At 44.1% G+C, this 21,762-nt stretch overlaps 1 protein-coding gene and 1 pseudogene across 1 annotated transcript in view; one reads left to right on the top strand and one right to left on the bottom strand.

Annotated features, from left to right (window-relative positions):
* Window positions 1-21,762, top strand: part of WWC2 (WW and C2 domain containing 2) — a 187,006-nt gene that overhangs the window by 84,342 nt on the left and 80,902 nt on the right. The window contains exons 3-4 of the mRNA XM_006130157.3: window positions 17,500-17,703; window positions 19,421-19,497. Coding sequence (XP_006130219.3) covers window positions 17,500-17,703; window positions 19,421-19,497 — 281 coding nt within the window. The remainder of the gene's footprint in view (window positions 1-17,499; window positions 17,704-19,420; window positions 19,498-21,762) is intronic.
* Window positions 242-2,294, bottom strand: LOC149524521 (uncharacterized; annotated as a pseudogene).

Below are 21,762 nucleotides of genomic sequence, written 5' to 3'. Positions count from 1 at the left end.
GAGGTATAATGATTCTGTTGCTCAGGAATTTTCTTGGGCAAAACTTGGCATCTTACTATTGGTGTTATGCTCTCCGTAGAAACCATAAGTGTTGGTTTTTCACTTCATCGAATTTCCTGGAAGTGTGGTGTATCTATTGAAAATTGGAGTAAGTAAGATCCTCAGTTGTTCTTGTTATTAAATAAATATACAAGCTGTTCACCTGAAATAGCTTATGTCAAAGTCAGACAGGACTCACAGATTTGGCAGACTGCTCTGTTTATTTCAGCAAAGCTTTGCTAAAATGCATGGAGAAAATGTGAGTACCCTACAAGGTTCAAACCCCTTGATTTTATACAGTCAAAAGGAAGCCAAAATTAACAGGATTAAAAGGGGGGCAAAACTTCACATAATTAGTGTGAGGCTACTCAAGTACTCTTCATTTCAATATTAAGCACACAGCAATCTCCTGGCTATATCTCCCTGATTATCTGGAATTGTTTCCTAACACTTAATGTTTCTTTTCCTGTTAAACTCAGGCCCAAATTGGCTAGCACCTTGATCTGCATACCTACAATCAACATTAACATACTTTTCTTCTTTCTCTTAAAAAGACAAACAGAATTCCTTCAACTTATTCAGTTATTACAGCACAATTCATCTTTTTCTTACAGTATAATTCTTTCTACTTTCACAATCCCTCCTTTTGGTCAAGCTTCGCCTATGACCAACAATTACTGGGTTCCTTGCATTAACCGTTCTTTGTCTCTCTGTTCATCAGTGATATTTAAAATCATCAGATTAGCACTCTGGTGAGGGGTAGCTAGCTGTGTGATATGTTTTGCACAGTTTTGGATACAACAGGAGATTTACTGAAAACCTACAAAAATCATTAAGATCCCAAATAGGATAGTCAGGGCTCCCTGAAACAACCAGTTTCCTATGCCAGAGAAATTGAACAAGTTACTCAGCCATTTCCACAGGGAACTTGGCTCTTCGTGAGGAAGATATGCAATCTTCTCTAAGTAGTTAGCGCGATCTATTACATCATTGGTGTTGTCTGGTATATATACACAACATTCATTGCCAATGAGAGCACAGGTCCCTCCTTTTGCTGCCAGCACTATATCCAATGCCTGACGGTTTTGGAGGACCACTTGTCTGATCGCTCCCGTTTCTTTGGCCAGGGCCCTTAAACTTTCTCCAGTTTCATTTGCCATGATTTCAACTACTGCTTGTAACCTCAGAAGCCTTTTTGCATGATGTATTACTCCCCCAAATGGGATAAAGGAACCACCAATAGCCTCTTCCCAAGTTAAAGGGCTTATGTGATTCACATACCATTGGGCATCCGACAAGTCCCTTCTTTTTCGCCTAAAATTACGGAGGCGTTCTCGTGGGAAGGACTCTAACACTCGGAATTGTGGGAAGAGTTGGGCGGGATAACAGATACCTGACCAGTTAACTGGTAATGTGGTATAGGCCTTTGTCCCACAGACCCAATGATGCCCTATCAAAGCCGGGAAGGGTCGGTTGCACCCCTTTGCCATATAGGTGTCTACAAAGGAGGAGTAATATCCCCCGAAGGGCACAAGGTGATTCTCCTTACGGGGAGTGGTGTTATTTGCATGGCATTGAAAGATTGTACTGTTCTCACTAGGGTGGCTGTAGCGGGAGCAGGAGAGTGATTTCCCTGTTTGATCCCAGGTTGAGAAAAAATTCATATCCCCATACCCGGTCCTCCATTTTTCAATCTTGTTTGAATAATCCCATACACCATTGGTTACAATATGCTGAAGACAACTGCTCCTCCCCAGATTCAGCCCTGTCCCATTACACACCCAACACCAGTGACCTTTTCCCTCCACCACGCTTATCCATTTAGATACATTTATTCCTACTGCTTCCCAAGTGTCATTACTGTTCCATGTCTTGTTAAATGGATGAGGTCCTCCGGTGAGGCCTGGGGAATTAAGTGGGATTGCCAAGACAGGAACACCAGCTTGTGAGTGGGCTGGGATGTGGCTGCAGACCCAGCAATTAGAGATATTAAGGGTCTGAGCGATCCATACTTGCTGGTGGATAAAAGAATTGTCATTGTCATTGTGGATTCCCCAGACCTTAAGACACCAGTAGCCGAGGAACAGGCCCCACCAGAGGCACATGCTGGAGGCAAGACCCTTTTTGGTTCTGACAACCTCAGCTGAGGGAACCGCAGTCACGGTTTTATGTCCACCAGGCAGCAGGCGCTAGGCTCACTGCTGCTTCTTCTTGGGCCTTGCTTTTGGTTGTCGTCTGCTTCAGGCAACCCTTACGTGAACTAGGTTGTAAGGTATTGCAGGCTGTTCCTCTACGTCTTCTTCTGGAGTCAAAATTGACTCTGCGTGGTCCTGAGGCGATGACTGGTCTGCTGGGGGTGGTGCCTTCTTACACTGAGAAGCATGTATCCATGCTGCTATGCCGGATAGCTTAACAGCCGTCTGGGTAGTGAGCAGCACCTGATGTGGGCCCTTCCACCGGGGTTCCAAGGCGTGTTTTCATTGGTGGTGTCGTATGTAGACCCAATCACCTGTCTCGAGGGTGTGGCAGGCGTCAGAGGTGGGTTCGGTTGGCCAGGCGGCTCAAACCTGTGAATGGAAGTGACTTACAGCTTGCATTAGTCCCTTGCAGTACTGTAGGAGTATACTGTGAGTCAAGTTCAAGTCTGAGACTGGAGTAATGGTAGTCATTGTTCGCATAGGGCGCCCCATAACAATTTCAAAAGGACTTAATTTATGTCTTTGGGATGGGGTGGATCGAATTTCCATAAGGGCCAATGGTAAGGCCGCTGGCCAGCTTAACCCTGTAGAGTCACAAATTTTTGCAAGCTTATTTTTTTTTTTTTTTGCATGCCATTTCGTCTTTCAACTGCACCTGCGCTCTGTGGGTGGTAGGGACAGTGCAGCAAGTGCGTGACATGTAATACACGATCCAGGTGCTGAACAAGTTGTCCAGTAAAATGTGTACAAAGTGGCAGGAATTCCTTTGTCACTGGACAAAGTGGCAGGAATTCCTTTGGCAGGCATAATATGATTTAACAAACATTTGGCAACAGACAGTGAATCAGCTTTGCGACAAGGAAAGGCTTCAATCCAGCCCGAAAATAAGCATACCATAACCAGAATGAATTCATAGCGTTGACACTTAGGCATTTGTACAAAATCAAGCTGCCAATGCAAGAACGGTGCTTGGGGCAGGCCCCAGAACCCATGAGCTACCTTTACAGGTTTGCCAACATTGTAGCTTTGGCAAGTGGTACAGGTGGCACAGTGGCGAGCTGCAAAAGAGCTGAAATGTGGGGCTCACCATCCTGCCTTAGTTACAGCAGAGACCATCCCCTCCTTTCCGACATGCGAAACGCCGTGTAGCAGGGCGGCCAGAGCTGGGTAGAGCGAAAAGGGGGCCACAAAGGCACCACTAGGCGAGCGTCAAAGGGAATCAGGGTGTAGAGAGCAACCCTGGGCGACCCAGGAGTCTTTTTCTGCTTCTGGGGCAGAGTCTTGGAGCAGGGTGAGGTCAGAAAGGGACGGCGGTGGTACAGAAACAGAAAGGGAACCGAGAAACGCACCGGGGGAAGGTTCTATGGCAGCATTACCCTTAGCAACATCAGTATCTGCTGTGGAGTGACCAGGGCACTTAACAATAGCTAATGCAGATGGGAGTAAAACTGCATACAGGAGAGCAGCAATGTAGGGGCCATTCTTGATAGGGGTACCAGCAGAGGTAAGGAAACCCCGAGCTTGCCAGAGGGTGCCAAAGTCATGTACAACCCCAAAAGCATATCGAGAATCAGTATAAATGGTGGTGGAGCGTCCCTCAGCCAGAAAGCAAGCGCGGGCTAGGGCAACTAGTTCAGCAACTTGTGCTGAAGTCACAGAAGGTAAAGGCACAGCTTCTAGGGTTTCAGAGAGTGATACCACAGCGTATCCTGCGAGGAGACGACCTTGGCTATCTCTAAAGCAGGAACCGTCAGTGAATAACACAAGGTCGGAGTTAGAGACAGGGACATCAGAAAGGTCAGGGCGCGGGACGGTGACAGCAGAGACAGTTGCAAGGCAGTCGTGGGGTTCACCGTCATTAGACAGAGGAAGGAGAGTGGCAGGGTTCAGTTGAGAACAGCGCTTTATGGTGATATGCGAAGCCGAAAGCAGTAAAAGTGAGGCGGGCGGAGGAAAGGTGAGCTGTATTACCTTGTAGCAGGAGAGTTTCTATAGAGTGAGGGACCATGAGAGAAACAGGAGAGCGGAAGACAAGGGACTCAGACATTTCAATTAGGCGTGCCGCGGCAGCCACAGCCCGCAGACGGGGGTAGACCTTGGGCAACAGGATCCAAGGTGGCAGAGAAATAAGCTACTGGACGATTTTTGCCACCATGCTCCTGAGTAAGAACCCTAAGTGCACAACCAGATTGCTCGTGGCAGAAAAGGGTAAAGGGCTTACAGTAGACAGGTAACCCTAAGGTGGGGGGGGGGGCAGTGAGAAGCACTAAAGAGTCAGTTTCTGAGGCAGATAATGAAGGGGAATAGAGGAGTAGATCATTTACACATTGGACCAATGTGGACCCAGAGGGGAAGACCAGGTTAACAAGGTCTTTGGCTAATGCTTGGGAAAAGTAAGACGGGCTTTCTGTGTACCCCTTGGGAAGCATACTGCTGCTCCTTGTAAGAAAAGGCAAAAAGATACTGGAACTTAGGGTGAACCGGGACAGAAAAGAAAGTAGAACACAGATCAATAACAGTAAAATGAGTTGCATCTGGCAGGATAGAAGCCAGAATAGTTGCTGGGTTAGGGATTACAGGAAAGGTGGGTACAACAATGCAGTTAATAGCTTGAACAAACCGCCATGATTTACCATCAGCTTTTCGAACTGGGAGGATAGGGGTGTTACAGGGGCTGGAACAGGGGACAATAATGCCTTGTTCCCACAGGGTGGATATGACCGGAGCTGAAACCTCTAAATCCCAAAAACCCGGTGCCACGACCCCTTCTGTGACCTTATCCCCATTCTTGGTACCCTCCCCATTCCCAGTACTGTCTGCCCTGCCCTGAATAATGCTGTATTTTCAGAGCTATCAACCTTTGTGAGGACTGCTTCTCTTTCCTTTTAGAGTGCAGTGGCAATGCTCTGCCACTGCTTGCAATTTGTCCATGGTCTTGGCCTCCCATCCAACACTTATTTGCTTTAACATACTGCTAATAGCAGATAAGAGGCTATTAACAAACGCATGTGCCAGGGCGCCCTGTCCATTTTTACCTGGTTGCTGTACCCCAAAAAAAACCAACCAAACAAACAAAAACCATCAGTCAGTCTGTGTGATAGTTGCCCGGGTTTTTTTTCTTTGTTGCTGTTTACGGGGTTATAAGTAGCTTACACAGTTGCAGGAGGTCTGCTTCAGAGGGTTCATAGGCATTGCACACTAGCAAAATTCCTCTGCAAATTTGGTAGGGTTTTCCTGGGGCTTTGGAAAACCTTTTAAAATCGAGTGGAGCTCCGTGTGGGTCCAGGGTTTATAGCTTCAAGTGGGACCGGTCTGAGTCTTCTTGGAGGACGGGGTAAAGGGAAGCGCTTGGTCTGGTGGTGGGAGAGGAGGTTTCCAATAAAGCTTTTTTTTCTTATAATTAGAATTTTTAAGGGAGGCGAGCTTCGATTCAGTTCATTTAAGATTTGCCTCGTCCCACCACTGCATGAAGCTATCTACCTCTCCTCTAGCCAATTTAGTTTTTGGGAAGGCCAAGTTTGTCTTTTAAGACATCCACTTGGTCTTTGTTCCAAGATCCTAACAGTGGCCACTGAGTTTTGGGATCCCCCCAGAGTCAATCTAGATCATTTTTCCAGAAATTTACAGGAGTCCGGACCCTTTCTAAAATATATAAACTGAGCCAGGGTCCCTTTAGGGAACTGCCCTTGCTTAGACGTCTGGTTACCCATACAGGAGGACTTCATACACCAATCACACCAGGAGGAAATTCGGGTTCGTCAGAGCGGTGCCCGGTGCAACACACAAAAGAAGCCCACAGGCTACTGCCTCAATCGCCCTTGCGTTCACTCCAAGGATTTTATCCAAGGTGCGGTGCGGCTGCGATTGTGCAGATTCCAGTCACACAGACCGCGGGGACAGGAGCCCCTTGGTCGGCCAGTCCCTGGACAGGGATGGCTCCCAGACTCACTCACACCACAGGGAAGACGGATAGACACAGAGACAAGACAGTCCTCAGTCCGGACAAAATAATTACCTGACCAGAGTCCTGATGTTAGATCCCGGGATCCCTACCAGAACAGAGCAGGAACCAACAGGTTCGATGGCGTAGACTTCGCTGTGGCTGTGCACCTTTCCGTTCTGGCGGAGGACCGCTCGGGCTAAATGCCCAGGTGCCGGCTGCCACGGTAGTCCTGCAAGACAGTCAGGGATCACACAGCTTCAGCGAAGACGGTTGCCATCTCAGTAGAACCTCCAAATTGTCAAAGTCAGACAGGACTCACAGATTTGGCAGACTGCTCTGTTTATTTCAGCAAAGCTTTGCTAAAATGCATGGAGAAAATGTGAGTACCCTACAAGGTTCAAACCCCTTGATTTTATACAGTCAAAAGGAAGCCAAAATTAACAGGATTAAAAGGGGGGCAAAACTTCACATAATTAGTGTGAGGCTACTCAAGTACTCTTCATTTCAATATTAAGCACACAGCAATCTCCTGGCTATATCTCCCTGATTATCTGGAATTGTTTCCTAACACTTAATGTTTCTTTTCCTGTTAAACTCAGGCCCAAATTGGCTAGCACCTTGATCTGCATACCTACAATCAACATTAACATACTTTTCTTCTTTCTCTTAAAAAGACAAACAGAATTCCTTCAACTTATTCAGTTATTACAGCACAATTCATCTTTTTCTTACAGTATAATTCTTTCTACTTTCACACTTATAATTGAAGTGTATAGATTTTTAATAAAGATTTCTTAGAAAAATTGATTACATTTACAGTGTGCAAGTGGCTTTGCCAAATGGAGCTAAAAACAATTTGTCAGGTTAATTTTAATTGGTATAAAATGATCCTACATTCAGACTTTGTCTCTGAAGCACATATTTTGCAATATTATGGATTCTGCATTTTTGTCATGATTAAATAAGTGAACTTAAGACTAAAAAAAGTAAGGGAAAGGGTTTCTTATCTAAGCAATGTTGTTTTGTTTTGTTTTTGTTTTGTTTTGTTCCTTCCTTTCTTCTTCCCCCGCATATTCTCTGAGAAGTCTGGTGTAATGTGAACACTTTTTAGACCCAGAAAAGCTATTAAAATTAAAATATATCTAGGGATATATTTTGCTTATATTTAGTTGTGCCACTAGTATATGTTATGTATTTCTTTTGCCATAAATTGGCTTCATAACTTTGCAAAGAAACAAATGACCATGTTGTTGGCCAGCTAGCTATCATAGAAACATAGAGCTGGACAAGCCATCTGGTCCATCCCTCTGCCCAGAGGCAAGACCAAATAAACCTAGATTGTTCCTGGCAGGTGTTTGTCTAATACATTATTAAAAAGGGATTCCACACTTAGACCTGGTCTACACTAGAAATTTACATCAGTGTAGTTGTGTCTTAGTGGTGTGGAAAACCATACCTTTGAGACAAAGCTACATAAACCTCTAATGCCCATCCCACCCCTGGTGTAGACAGAGCTGAATCAAGCAGTCGAAAATAATTCTCCTTTTGACCTAGCTACTGCCTCTTGGAGAGGTGGATTACCTATGCTGACAGAGAAGCCCTCATGTTGGCATGTGTAGTGACTATACCAAAGTACTGGAGCTGTACAGTTGTAATGGTGAAGGTGTTCCACAGTAGTGTTTTCAGTGTAGGCATACCCTTAGCTACCCTAAAAGTAAGAGAGTTTTTCCTATTCTCTAATTTAAATTTCCTTTGCTACAGATTAAGCCCATTGCATCTTGTCCTACCAACTGTGGACCTGAAAAACAGTTGATAACTGTCATCTTTATAATGGGCCTTAATGTATCTAATCATACTAAAGATGTTAAGACTGGTTATTTGTTAAAGAGCAGCTCCTGTTCCCACATACATCCCTTGCTGCCTCTAATATGACTCCAGTAGATATATTCTCCCAGTTTAACAAGGAACAGTTGGTCAAATAACTACTCTTGAGTTTATAGTCTTGACACAAGTTATGCACTCCGCATATAATACTTTAATCTAGACCACATTTTCCTGGTTTGCTTATGAGAATGTAGAAGTCTTACCATAATTGAGATGAATCACATCTCCTGCTTTCCTCCCATCCACTAACTAGGCCAATAACATCACAAATTAGGTTGGTTTGGCATGATTTGTTCTTGACAAATGTACTGTGGCTATTAGTTATCACCAGGTTATCCTCTAGGTCTGTGGTGTGCAACCTGTTCTGAAGCACCACTATAGTGGCTACTACTATAGAGAACTACCTACACTCAACCTAGTTTTTTAGGACACAGGAATTAGATCATAGTCTTAAAAACAAAGAAGATTACCAAGTCAATGATCCTGTTTGACTCCTGATCTCAGCCTGCTACTTAGATGTCTTTATGGGACCTCCATGTGAATAAACCTGCTCCTTAGTTCACTTATCTGTGTGGACAGCTTTTCTAGTAGCTATCATGTCAGTCCGCAGGATTGGAGAAATTAGAGTATTGATGGAAGACACCTTCCCCTCCCCCAGTTCCAGAGTCCGAGATATTCAGAGCTGGTATTGGAACTTCAGTCCTTACCTTTTGTAAACATTATATTTTGATTCATGCCATCAGTCCCGGTGTGGTGCTCTGTGTTGAGGGAGAGGCATCTCTGCAGCAGTCTTGAGCCCCTGCAATGCGCTTGTTAGGCAGCTATGCCTCTTCCCAACACTACCATTCTGGGTCCCTTCCTCATATGTGTGATGAATGTGAGCCCCTCTCACCCTTGGGGAGAGATGGCTCTGTTATGCAAATATGAGGCAAACGGGATCTTTTTCAGGGGAAAAGGCAATATGCTGAGTGAATTGGAAACATAGCTTCAAAAATCAGTATATGGGTTCATTTACACATGCACACACAGATGCTTCAGATCTTACAGTTACCAGTCTATCATGGCTCAAGTCAATCTAATGCAGGGATGCGCAATAATTTTTGGCTGGGGACCACTTAAAAAAGTTTTAAAATGCCCCTGGGCTGCCCAGAAGGGACGGGGCCTAAACCAGAAAGGGTAGGGCCAGGATGCTTCTGGGTTACCCCATCCACAGTCCCTTTACCCCCCCCCCCCCACACACACTAGGCACCCACACCCTTCCTTGTGCTGCGCCCTGCCATATGCTCCACGCAGGGCGGGAGGAGGCTTCAGGTGTTCCTCCTGCCCCCAGGCCAATCAGGGCGAAGGAAGCTTCACGCAGCTCCCCTGCCCCGAGGCCCTGATTGGCCTGGGAGCAGGCAGAGCAACCTAAGCCTCCTCCCACCCTACCTCTGCCCTGCAAGGAGCATGCAGCACTTCAAAGTGTTATGCGCTCCTCGCAGGGTGGGAGGAGGCTTTGTGCACTCCCCCAGGCCAATCAGCTTCCTTCGCCCTGCTCCCGCCCTACGTGAGTGTCCTCACAGGGCTGGGGGGGAGGGAGGGCGGAGGACATTTTGTGTGCTCCTCCTGCTCCCAGGCTAATCAGGGCTTGGGGATGGGGGAGCACGTGACGTCTCCTCCCGCCCTGAGAGGAGCGCGTAGCACTTTGAAGTGCAGTGTTCTTCTTGGAGGGTGGGAGGAAGTTTCACACGCTCCCCCATGCCCAGGCCCGATCGGCTTAGGGGCGGGGGAGCGGCAGGGTTTCTGTGGGCCCGATCCAGCCCGCGGAGGCCCTTTTGCCCACCACTGATCTAATGGCTAGTTAGATTGAACACAAGTGGGGGAGCTGAGTTCTGTCGGTCACAATCTGATGCTCTGAAGTTTTGAATGATGAACCTAAAGAGCCATGGCAATACACTTTATTTTTATAGTTGTAAGTTCCCATTTGGTAGTTGGAAGTCTATTGCTTTTTCAGTGTCATGCTGTACTCCATCAATCCTTAAATGGTATTTTAGCCCATCATCATCACCAGAGGTTTTCCATCATTATCCTTCATCAGCATCTTAATGGTTGTTGTGGCAGTTTCCACATACAGTAAAATTCCATTGGTCCGGCATCCAATGCTCCGGCACTCCTGATGGTCTGGCACCATCAGGAATCCGGAAGTGCTCCGGGCAGCCGGACAATTGGAGCTGCTCTGTACCCGGCTTCCCCGATTGAGCCGCTGCTGAAACTGACCAGCAGCTGAATCGGGGAAGCTGGGGGCAGAGCAGCTGGGGTACTGCCGGATTGGTCCTGCAGCCCCAAGGTCCTGCTGAAACTGACCAGAAGCGGCTGAATCAGGGACGCCTGGGGCAGAGCCGGACTATCGGAAGGGAGGGCTATGAAGGGACTGGGGTGGCATCCTTCCCCCTCCCCACCCCAGATCCCTCATAGTCCCCCCTTCTGATAGTCCATCACATCTGATAATCCGGCACCCTCTGTGTCCTAAAGGTGCTGGATTATTGGAAGTTTACTGTATCTGGTTTTGCCTTTATCTGTTTATGTTGCCTTTGGTGCTGTATGCCTATTCTTTAGGGTTATCAATCTGCCCTTCTTCAGTCATCGTTGTGTCCTGATGGTCTGACCAGCATCTTGTGAGTTTTTTTTTTTTCCTTCTTCTGGGCCATGTGGACCATGTAATACTGGCATCTTCTGTCTTTTATCTGTTAGCATACTATGCATTCCACACGCAAAGAACAGTAAACAAGGACAGAGTAGAAACATATTTCTTTATAATAACTGCTTGATTTTTGTAAAGTAAAGCATTAATCTAGGACAAAAGTGAATTTAGTAAGTCAGAGACTCAGCAACAAGATGGGCATTGACAGCTTACCTGAGGCATATTTTCCAGTGGCACAGGCTCTTCCTTCCTGGTAATTGGGAAGGGTGGCTGTCAGCCAACGGTCAGGGCAGTGTGTGTGTGTATGCTTCTGAGAAAAGGTTTAACGTCCGTGTCTTTACTGCTAGGACCGGGGTCCCATCGCAGAGGGTAGCCAGCAGGCCAACAGACGCCCCAGCGGACCTGTCACTTAGGAGTGACACAAATCCAAACGCCCAAGCTCTTCCTATACCTGTCCTTTATGACCAGCTGAAGTTCTTTTAAATTGTGCTTAGTTCTGTTACAGCAACTGAAGGAGTCAGGTTAAAACTTAAACAGTTACAGGTTTATTAAAAAGACTTATAAATCATATGGTTACAATGGCTATTGCTCTCTTTCTTAACTGTTAGCAAATATATATAGAGAGATCTTAAAAATGGTTACAGGAAAAAGGTAAAGATAGAAAATAGAAATAATGGTACCAAGTGACAGCTTAATCTTTAAAGAGCTCTAAGTCTATGTGTACACTTAAGACAAAGGACACATACAGGTACCATTTTTACCCCTTTCTGTGCCTCTCGACTCCAGCGTGTCAGGCCAGGGCCGGTCTCTCAATTCCTAGGAAAGACGAATACGAGGTGGGTGTCCCCTTGGAACCTCGGGAGATCAAACACCTAACCCGACCAGCAGATAGATGGTAAATTGACACTCAGAGTAAATGTGCTGTTGGACCCATCTTTATACCCCTGGGGGCCCGTTTCCTCTTTCTTATCTAAGAGGCCAAATTGTACTGGTCCGTTTTGTGGCGCCAGTTCTTACAAGCAAGTTTCAAGTTAATTTACACTTGCAAGAGAGATAACTAAATTGTGAGTACTAGACATTTTTTTTTACTGGGTGAGAGATTCCTCCCCCCGCGGACGGCTGTGTGTTCGTATCAATATGGGTTTGAGTCAAGGGCACTCTTTGGCAGCCTCTTGGTCAGCAATTGGCATATCTCTGTTTACAGCCATTCACGGTCACAGCAGCCTGGGCCTTCTGTTCTGTGAGCCCTGCATGCTCCATGCAAGCAAAAATGGATGTTACAGGGGGGGTTCCTGTCTGGCTACAGTGGCTGGCAGGGTAAAAGACATACAGGCTGTCCCCGAGTTACGGGGATCCGACTTATGTCGGATCCGCACTTACGAACGGGGCTTTCTCGCCCCGGAGCTCGCAGGCAGCGGGACTGCCCAGAGCGCAGCGGTCCCGCCACCTCGACCTCCGGGGCAAGAAAAGCTGCTCCGGGTGCCCCTGGTCTGCTGGGGACCGTCTCCAGCAGACCAGGGACACCTGGAGCAAAGCCGGGGAGGCGGAGGGGTCCCGCGCCTTTGAGGCTTTGCTCTGGCAAAGCCGGGGAGGCGCGGGACTCCGCCGCCGCTGCGGCTTTGCTCCCGATGTCCCTGGTCTGCTGGAGACCGTCTCCAGCAGACCAGGGACACCGGGAGCAAAGCCGCAGTGGCAGCGGAGTCCCGCGCCTCCCCAGCTTTGCCAGAGCAAAGCCTCAGAGAGCCTCAGAGGCGCGGCACCCCGCCGCCGCTGCTGCTTTGCTCCCCGTGTCCCTGGTCTGCTGGGGCGGGGGGGCGTAGCTAGTGCGCTCCCCCCCCCCCCCCAGCAGACCAGGCTTTTGTTGTGGACCCTGGGGTAGAGCAGCTGGGGTGCTGCCGGGTTGGTCCTGCAGGGACCTACCTGGCAGCCCAGCTGTTCTGTCCCAGGCTCGAGATTCAGCCACTGTTGAAACTGCCAATGTGTCTTCACCCTGATCTGTAGGAATGGGCTGCAATGGTCAGAGTTTGTTACTATCCCTACTCATTACAGTTTGCTATTTGTGGTAAAGTATTGTTATCTAGATAGTTGTCCACTGGAAGTTGGACTGAAACCCCCAAACTCATTTCACACAATCTGTTGAATAACCATTGTCTGGAAGCACTTTTTTTTTATTATTATTGTGCTGGGCTGAATTTCAATCAGTGACTTAGTGATTAAAGGCTATCAGTACTTTTGAGCAGTCCATCCCATTAGTGGCATGCCTGCAACTGACCTGATAATATTCCTACATAAAACTTAAACAACTTGAAGTCAGGTGTGATTAAACCAATTCTCATTCCAACAAAAATGCTTAAAAGAACACAGTGGATCATCTTAGTTTGAAATTTGCTTTGAAAAAACAAGTACCCTTAATTTTGAATGTTCTGTGAATAAATTAGAAAGCATGCAAAACAGAAACAGTCACCAAAATGATTGCTACTTCCAGCATTGTAGCATTACATTATTAGGAAAGGGCTATAAACTCTCAGTACTGTCTGTCACTTCTGTATAGAAACTGTTAAACTGTTAGGATCGATAGTGTGGCTCTGAATTTTCACATAAACATACTTTTAGCAATGCAACCTCACATAAATATATTTCTTTATCAAATAAGTAGTTATTCACTCATTTCTAAAAAGCCAGATAGTGAAAACTAGCCTCTGCTTCTAAAAGCATCTTTTGAGACTTGAAAGCCTTATTTATGCAAGAAGGCTATTCTGGAATAACTTTGAGTGGAGTAACTATTTCTGAATAAGATCACATTTATAGTGAAATAGAGTTTCCATTTTAGAATAGCTGTGCTGGCCAATTTCCCAGTGTAAATAAGTACTGAGTCACCTAATCCTGAAGTCCCAGAAGGGACCATATTAACAACTTTTCAGGAGGCATAGGTGCACTTATGAATGCACATACTCTAAAATAAGCTCACATAGTCATAATGTTGGCTTGAATATGTAGTTTTGCGAAGCAAAGAGAAATTGCTTCATTAAGTTTGTCAGCAATAAAAATTTGCCTCTGATCATCTTTGTCCTTGTCCTGCAGTCACAAGGACAGGACTGTAGACTATGTTTTAGGACTCTGTGGGCTTTAGCTGGCCTTGGAGCCACACGTTGAGCAATCCTGACTTAAACCTACAGAACAATTACCTGCAATATGCTTGAAGACAGGACCTTCCAATCTTCTAAAATTATTTTTCATTGCTACTAGTGTCACTCGTAAACTACAACTACATCATTGCATCCTTCCAGAAACCAACACAACTGCATTTATTCTATTTGGTAGCCTACCCATTCGAGTCCTTTTCTGCTTCATCCTTCACAAGCAGGAACACCTCTGAAAACTCAGCACTTATTATAAAGCACAGTAGCAATAATAAATACACTCCGAGGGACAAGTGTTGCCCATTTGAGGGGAAAAAGGGTATTGATCGGCTTTTTTGTGTGTGTGTCCGCTGTCTCAGGAAAAGAGCAGGTGACTGTAAACATAAACATGGGTTCTATGTGTGCAAGTGTGTAGCTAAAGTTAGTTCAGAGAGAGATTCCCTGTTTAGGTTGTTGGAACACCAATTGTGAATAAAGCTGCCCTGCTTTAATCTTTTACGTACTGCTCTTAAGTTTTATATGATGGGCTCTCGCTCTCCCTGTGCTTGCTTTGTGTATGCTTTTCTATAGAAGTGCACTACAGTGTTCTGTATTATACTTGGAGAAGTCACCAGCATTATATTCTCAAAATCCTTCTTATGTTTGTTGGTTTATTTAATGAACTGTCCTATTTTTTTTCTGCCTAATGTTAAAACCAAAAAAAGATGAAATTTGAAAAATTATAAAGTATTATTGATAATTATCAACTGAGATCTTGCCTTGGAACACAAAAAGCTTAAGATCCTGTTTACACTGCAAACTTTGGTTAATACAAATTGCTTTGGTTGGCAGCCACTGTAGTCTGTGTATCACTTAGGTGTGTCCACATTTGGCTGCTTGCATCAGCATTGCACTTGCTCATCCAAGAGTGCTTCTGATGATGAAAAGTATGGTACAGAGAGGAATCCCCCCGTGTGCCGTGCATCACTGTTCAGTGTGATGCCTTTTGGGAAATTTTTGCAATGTCTTAGGGGTAGAAATTATTGGTAGGATTGTTTCATAATGTAGTTTTTGAAATGCCGAGCCGTATCTGCAAAACTTTCAGATGTGAAAGGCCATGTTCCCAGATCAGCCCTCCAATGTGTGATATTAGAATCACAACTCGCTCACTCTGTGGATTTTCCTTGTCACGGAAGTGTGTATTGGTGTTAATCATCTCTGTCTGTGAAGGATAGTGACTCTCGATAATATGCTGGACACAGTGGATGGATTTGCATCGCATCTCTATTTTGGCACCAGCCCAGCTCGCCATAGAAAATATTAACAGAAAGAGTTACTACTCTTTGATTATGGAAGTCCTGGTGGATCATGGTGGATGCGTCACAAGTATTGGCGTGGACTAATTAGGGAAGGTGCATGAAGCGGAAATCTTTAAGAAGGCAGGACTATTCAGAAAGCTGTGGCACTTAGCCTATCCCTTGCTCCCATGGCTTGTGAAGCTGTACACTAGCCACCTTCATAGCACCAAGGAAGAATTCAATAACTGGCTCAATAGGTGCAAAAAAAGGGGGGGTGGGGCTTTTGGTAGATTTAAAGGATACTGGTTTGGATCTCAGAGAGAAAAATATCCCAGATCCTTGTGTTTTGCACAGGATCTCTGAGGGGGGAAAAGCCATCGCCACGTTTGAGGTGGAGCAGCATTTAAAGTCAGAGATAAGTGGTTACAGAAGGCTTTAAAGGAGCACTAGTAATCAGCCATGATAACGTTCTGTGGGCTTGAAGCTTTGGGTGTCAGTCAGAATTGAATAGTCCTTGCTGTACAGTTATAAACGAGGTGGTTGTCTTGAAGCCATGAATTATGTGGTGCATACAATATGTACATTTATAAGTACTGTTTGTTCTGAGGTCTGCTATGCATTCTTCAGTACGTGTAGGTAACTAATGTAAATTATTTTATTGTCCAACTTTGAGTGGGAGACACAGGGCATAAAAAGAATATGCAAAAAAACTACAGGCAGTGTAATCTAAATTAACAATGTGGAAATTTAAAACTGGAAAGGCATAAACGTTTCTGTCCATTTCAATGCACACACATAGTCTGTTATGGCTACACTTACACCAGCCATAGTTCTCACACCTTAATATATGAGAAGTGTGGATTTCTTTGCTGTACCTAGCATAGAGTGATGGAGTAATTATGTGTTCTGAGATGTTACATGGTATGTTGGAGAGTGTAGGTAGGGAGCAGAGACCATGCATTCTTCAAGGGGACTGGGGTAGCGAGGAGGGTAATCTGGAGTTTTGGGACCTGTAAGTCAGCTAAATTTGCAGCATTTGGGTTTGCTGCCTGTGAGGACCCAAAGGTGGCACTGTAAAAAAAAAAAAATGTCTTTGGTGAGGGGCGTATTTATATCAGGAAGTGGAGTGAAATAGAGCACTTGACTACAGTAGAACCACTTGTGTTCTGTGGAGTGAATATTTTTAAGTAATCAGTTAATATTTTAAAGTTACCTGTATTTATTATTGAATATGCTCTTTTGTCATTTGCTATGGAGTTATTGTATCTTTAGCTGATAAATCTTTAGCTGATAAAACTTTAATTTTGAACAGAGCAAAGAGTTTTTATGATCTTGTCTGCATAATGGAAGTGCAGTGTTTACATTTCAGATTTGATTGCTTTTCTATGGAGATGTGTTAAGATAACCTCAGTTTTCCTCTCTTTTATTATTATAACTTTCTGCAAGCTAACCCAGTATTAAGCAGTCAGGAAAAAATAAAGTTGAAAATATACTGTGATGCTGCCCCCTTACATCTCTGCATTATGGCAATCTTATAATATGTAATCACACATCTTTCTTTCAGTATAATAACCTTTCTACAGTCTTGCATAAAAAAGCAGTATGAGTATGATTTCAAAGTGTGTTTTCCTTGAGCATTTAACAGCATTATGTGTAGTGAGGTTTAGGTTTTCCTGTGTTGTTTATGTGACTAACCAGTGCTCAGTTAGGTTGACAATGGCAGTGAAACACAGATACGTATTAAGAAAAAAAACCTTTCACTCAGTAGAGATGTGGAGTGAGATCACCCCAAATGTGATTGTAAAACCATAAAAATCGCACAGGGACTCCAGAGCAGGTGTAATGCTAGTGTTTGAAACCTCTTTTCATTAACTTTTTAAAAAATAAACGAGGTTTCAATAGAGATGTAAAAACTGCCTAAATTGGTTAACTGCTTAAACAATTTGTTTAAACCGTTAACAACTGGCTGCGGGGGAGAGGGAAGGGCGGCTGCTCTGGCCCCGGTAACAAAGGTAATAAAATTCATCCTTTAAAAAAAAATGCATGTAGTACCAAAGCTACAACTTTGGATCCTTTTTAATTTCATTGAGACCGCTAAAACTAAAACAGCTCAAATTGTGAAATATCCAGACTATTTATACTGGCTTCCCAATCTCTTTTCCCTGATCTATCTTTCTCTGGAGGGACTAGCCAACAATCTAGACTTAAACTAGAACTGTGAATTACAAATAAAACCCACATTGTAGATATAGCAGAAGTGACTAGCACATTGATGTCTAATGACTTGGTACAATTAATGGAACTAAACTGAAGCTTTTAACAACTTTTGTTTTTTAAGAAACCACACAGATAGAAGATCCCCGAAAACAATGGAGGCAAGAACAAGAGAGAATGCTCAAAGACTATCTCACGGTAGCACAGGATGCACTCAGCACCCAGAAAGAACTGTACCAGGTGAAGGAACAGAGGCTAGCCCTCGCCCTGGATGAGTATGTACGTCTAAATGATGCCTACAAAGAAAAATCAAGCTCTCGTACAAGTTGTAAGTACATTAGAAATGTGCATGCTCCAACTCCATTGATTATGCTCTTCAATGGCTCTTGTTTTGCAATTCAAGACTAGTCCTCGATATTTTGGACCGCTGGCTGTTTTAGTTCACAGCCTTTGCACTTTTTGCCCCTTCAGGCAACTATTTTGTGCTACAGAAAGCTCTGGTCTGTCTAACACAGTTGAATCCTACAGCATTTAGCTCTGGAATCTGTTCCTTCATGTGATTTGCTGGAACCTAGATTAGGTGGGCTGGTGTTCTAAGGATATAGGTTTACTTGTTCCTTTTTGGGTTATGAGCCAGCTACTCGCTCTGGTAATAGGTGGAAATAATAGATGGAGCTGTGGATTTCACTGCTTAATGTTGACAACAGTTTAAGTTTTACAACATGAATGCGGATATAAAGCATGGGGGTCAGTACAATTAAGTGGGATCATTTTGGGTTAAATCCCAAAAGCAAAGAAGGAAGGCTGGCTAAGTATCGTGTTTTTGAAAGATGTGTGTTTGGGTGGTTGACCAATTATCTTACTCCACAGTGGGAGTGTTTAAAAAGCAGTAAACTCAAACCCTGAAGAGAAGAGTGGTGGGCCTTGACTAAGGTTGCCAGGTTTTTGACTGGAGTGCTCCATTGATAAGGGACCCTAGTGGCTCCAATCAGCACTGTTGAGGAGGCCATTAAAAGTCCAGTTGGCTGCTTGCAGCAGTGTAAGTAAGGTGCCTGCATAGCTCTGCACAGCTCCTGGGAAGCTGCCAGCATCTCCCTTTGGCTCCTAAGTGTAATGGGTGGCCACAGGAGCTCTGTGAGCATCAGGAACCACAGCCAATGGGAGCTGTGAGCATGCCACCTACAGGCAGGGGCAAGCATGTGCAGCTACCTGGCCACACCTCTAGTCAAAGAAAGCCACCTGAAATGAGCACCACCCAGAATGTGCACCCCAAATCTCCTCCTGTGATCCAAACCCCATACTCTAGTCCTGAGTCCCCTCAATCCTGTCCCCCCCTCCCCCAGAGCCTGCACCTTCAACTGGAATCCTCACTCCGTCCTGCATCCTGAACCTCTTGACCCTACCATCCAGTCCTGAGCCATCTGAAACCCCTCATCTCCAACCCCAGCTGGAGCCCTCACACCCCAGTTCCCTACCTCTGCCTGATGAAAATGAGCAAGCCGGGATTGGGGGGAGGTGAAATGAGCAACAGAGACAAGGGGGTATGGAGTGAGGGGGGGGAGGGCAGGGCAAGGAAGTTGGTTTTCTGTGAATAGGAAGTTGGAAACTCTGGTCCCAACTAAATAAACCCACATTCCAAAAAACCTATTTGTTGTGAGAGCTCTTTGAGCTCTGATGATTTCTTGCCCTCCCTGCCTCCCCAAATAGTGTGCTGCCCAGCAAGAATAGTGGCCAAGAGGTGGGTGTTGAAAGCAGGGATAAATGGGCATTTTCCTTGGATTCCATTCGAGACAGAGCTTCTCCTCCCTTACATGTTTGAATTCACCCAAATGGTGGTAACAAAGGTAGAAGAAAATGTGGTGAATATTAATTATTTTCACACTTAGATGGTACTATAATAGGTATCCATTTAAAAATACTATCCATTTTATTTGTGGTATTACATTAACTTTATAGTTTTAGTGCTAGGTGAGCCCTTCAATAAGGGAAATAAGTATCTATTTTAAAGTAGTTAAATATATTTTTTTCTTTCAATTTTTTTAAAGTATTCTCAAGCTCATCATCCAGCACAAAATATGACCCTGACATTCTGAAGGCGGAAATCTCCACTACAAGATTACGGGTGAGAATGCTTAATTTAGTTTCACTGGAATTTCACTGGAATTCTGCACATAAGGTTCGTGAATGCAGTGCGCTGAGTTGGACTAACAAATTCAGATTCAGTCCTTTCGTGTCCAGACACTGAAACCACCTAGAATTCTGGCTAAATGATTCTCAAGCATTTTAATTAAACTCTTAGCCAAATCAACCTAAATCCTAATCCAATTAATCTTTAAAGAGAACACACTTAACTTTGAGAAATATATTCATTGGCAAGAGAAATGGAAAAAAATGGAAATTGTAATTAATTTCACCGAGAAAATAATTGATGCCTTTTCAAAGATGAAAACTGGGAGAAGAGAGGGGGAAATCCTTAAAAAGTACCTAGCATGTGGCTCAATATCCTGTTTAATTTATAAAATCAACTTTGGGGCTCTTACAGCAGAATTGCTTTTAAATTTGCAATAGCCAGGATATTTTTAGGACTCTTTTAAAGTGTGTTTCTGTACGCAACTATTAAACAAATTCTGCATAATGCAGGCATTGGAGTTGAGTATCTTTTTAATAATATGAAAAATAAATAGTTTGATTTATAGCTTCATCTCATGAATTAACCATAATTATTGGGAAAATGGTGTGCAGTAGAATAAACATAAAATATAAGCAGGAGGCAGGAGGTCCATTATGTGGACTATTGGAAACACTGCATTTTGGACATTTTGGGTTCACCCATTTAGCATTGAATTTTTGTTGTTGTCAAAACCTGCTCTGGTTGGAAATACAGCGCTTTCATATGCTTGGCATATCCTAGGGATACATAGGTTCTCTATGCATAGAAACTACACAAAAGGTGCTGGTCATACAGCTTACATCATCCCCTACTGGACAATTCCCAGCATTTACAGCAGCCCCAATAAGTCTTATCTTTAAAAGTAGTCAAAATCACAATTAGTGGATCAACAGCTAGTATTTGGGAAGCATTTTGACACCACACATTTAACTTATTTCTCCAAATTAACATTTAACACACAGACCATATAGTAGTAAATTTGCTTCCCAGAATATGCGTACTCTTCCCATGTCCCTTCTAGTTTCATTATTGCAGGTCACTTAATTTTTAAGGCGTTGATGGGATTACAGAACCCATTTCAGCAGCAGGCTTCCAGTACCCCTGAAGAGGTGGGAGCCCTCTGGGAAGTGGGATTTAAGCCTGTAGGATAGCCTGACAAGATGACAAGATCAAAGAAGGGAGAAGAACAAGATCTTCTAAAATAAATGTGTAGGTGTTGCACATTGTCTCTACATGTGGATGGCTCCCTTTAGGAACAGCAAAGGAATTTAACCATGTTTATTTCCAGAAAAGTGGCAGAAAGCTAATTTTGTTGTGCCAATATTTTAAAAAGGATAAACAGGATGACCTGAGTAATTATAGGCCTGTCAGTCTGATTCAAAGCAAGATAATGGAGTAGCTGATATGGAAATGGATTAATAGAGAAATTAAAGGAGGATAATATTATTAATGTTGATCAACATGGATTTATGGAAAACATTTAACTAACTTGAGATCTCTTTTATGACGAGAACACAGACGTGGTTGATAAAGGGGGCCAAACTTTTGAGCTTCACAGACCTCCTCTTCAGGCCTGAATAAGAAAGCAGAGTGTCTCAGCTAACTAAGGGATTGTTAGGCATATATACAGTTACAACTGTCTTTAATGGGGACCATATCCTGGAAAAAAAATCTTTTCCCAACTCCCTCTTCCAGCCTTCAAACAATTCTCCAGTCCTGTCAAGCTTATCCTGAGAAGCAACCTCCCAGTGAGTGCTTAATGGAATGAAAAGGAGGCCAGGGTGGAAAGAGGTTTTTTACATTTATTTAGCTGTGACATTCTGGTTAAATTCTCCAAACCTTATTAGATCTCTGTGAAGTTCAAAAGCTTGTCCTCTCCACCAACAGAAGTTGCTCCCACAAAATATATTACTTCTCCCCACCTTGCCTCCCTTTTTTTAATAGACTCATATTTAATAATAGAACTGCGCTTTATAAAGAGAACTGGAAAGTGGCCTCCAAGGGTACGTCTAGACAGCGGTGGTATTTTGGGATACTTCCAGTATCTCTAAATAGCTATTCCGTGTCTGTTGGACAAGTCAGTTATTTTGAAATAGCTTTCAAAATAATGGGTGAGCTATTCTGACATCCCTGTAAACCTCGTTCCATGAGGATTAAAGGACACTTAGAAAAACCTCTCTATTTTGAAATAAGCTATTTTGAGCTAAGGGTGCAGTA

This window comes from Pelodiscus sinensis, chromosome 4 (genome assembly GCF_052426305.1).
Source record: "Pelodiscus sinensis isolate ZL-2025 chromosome 4, ASM5242630v1, whole genome shotgun sequence".
In the NCBI taxonomy this organism is placed as follows: Eukaryota; Metazoa; Chordata; order Testudines; family Trionychidae; genus Pelodiscus; species Pelodiscus sinensis.
This window is presented reverse-complemented; position numbering and strand designations above follow the sequence as displayed.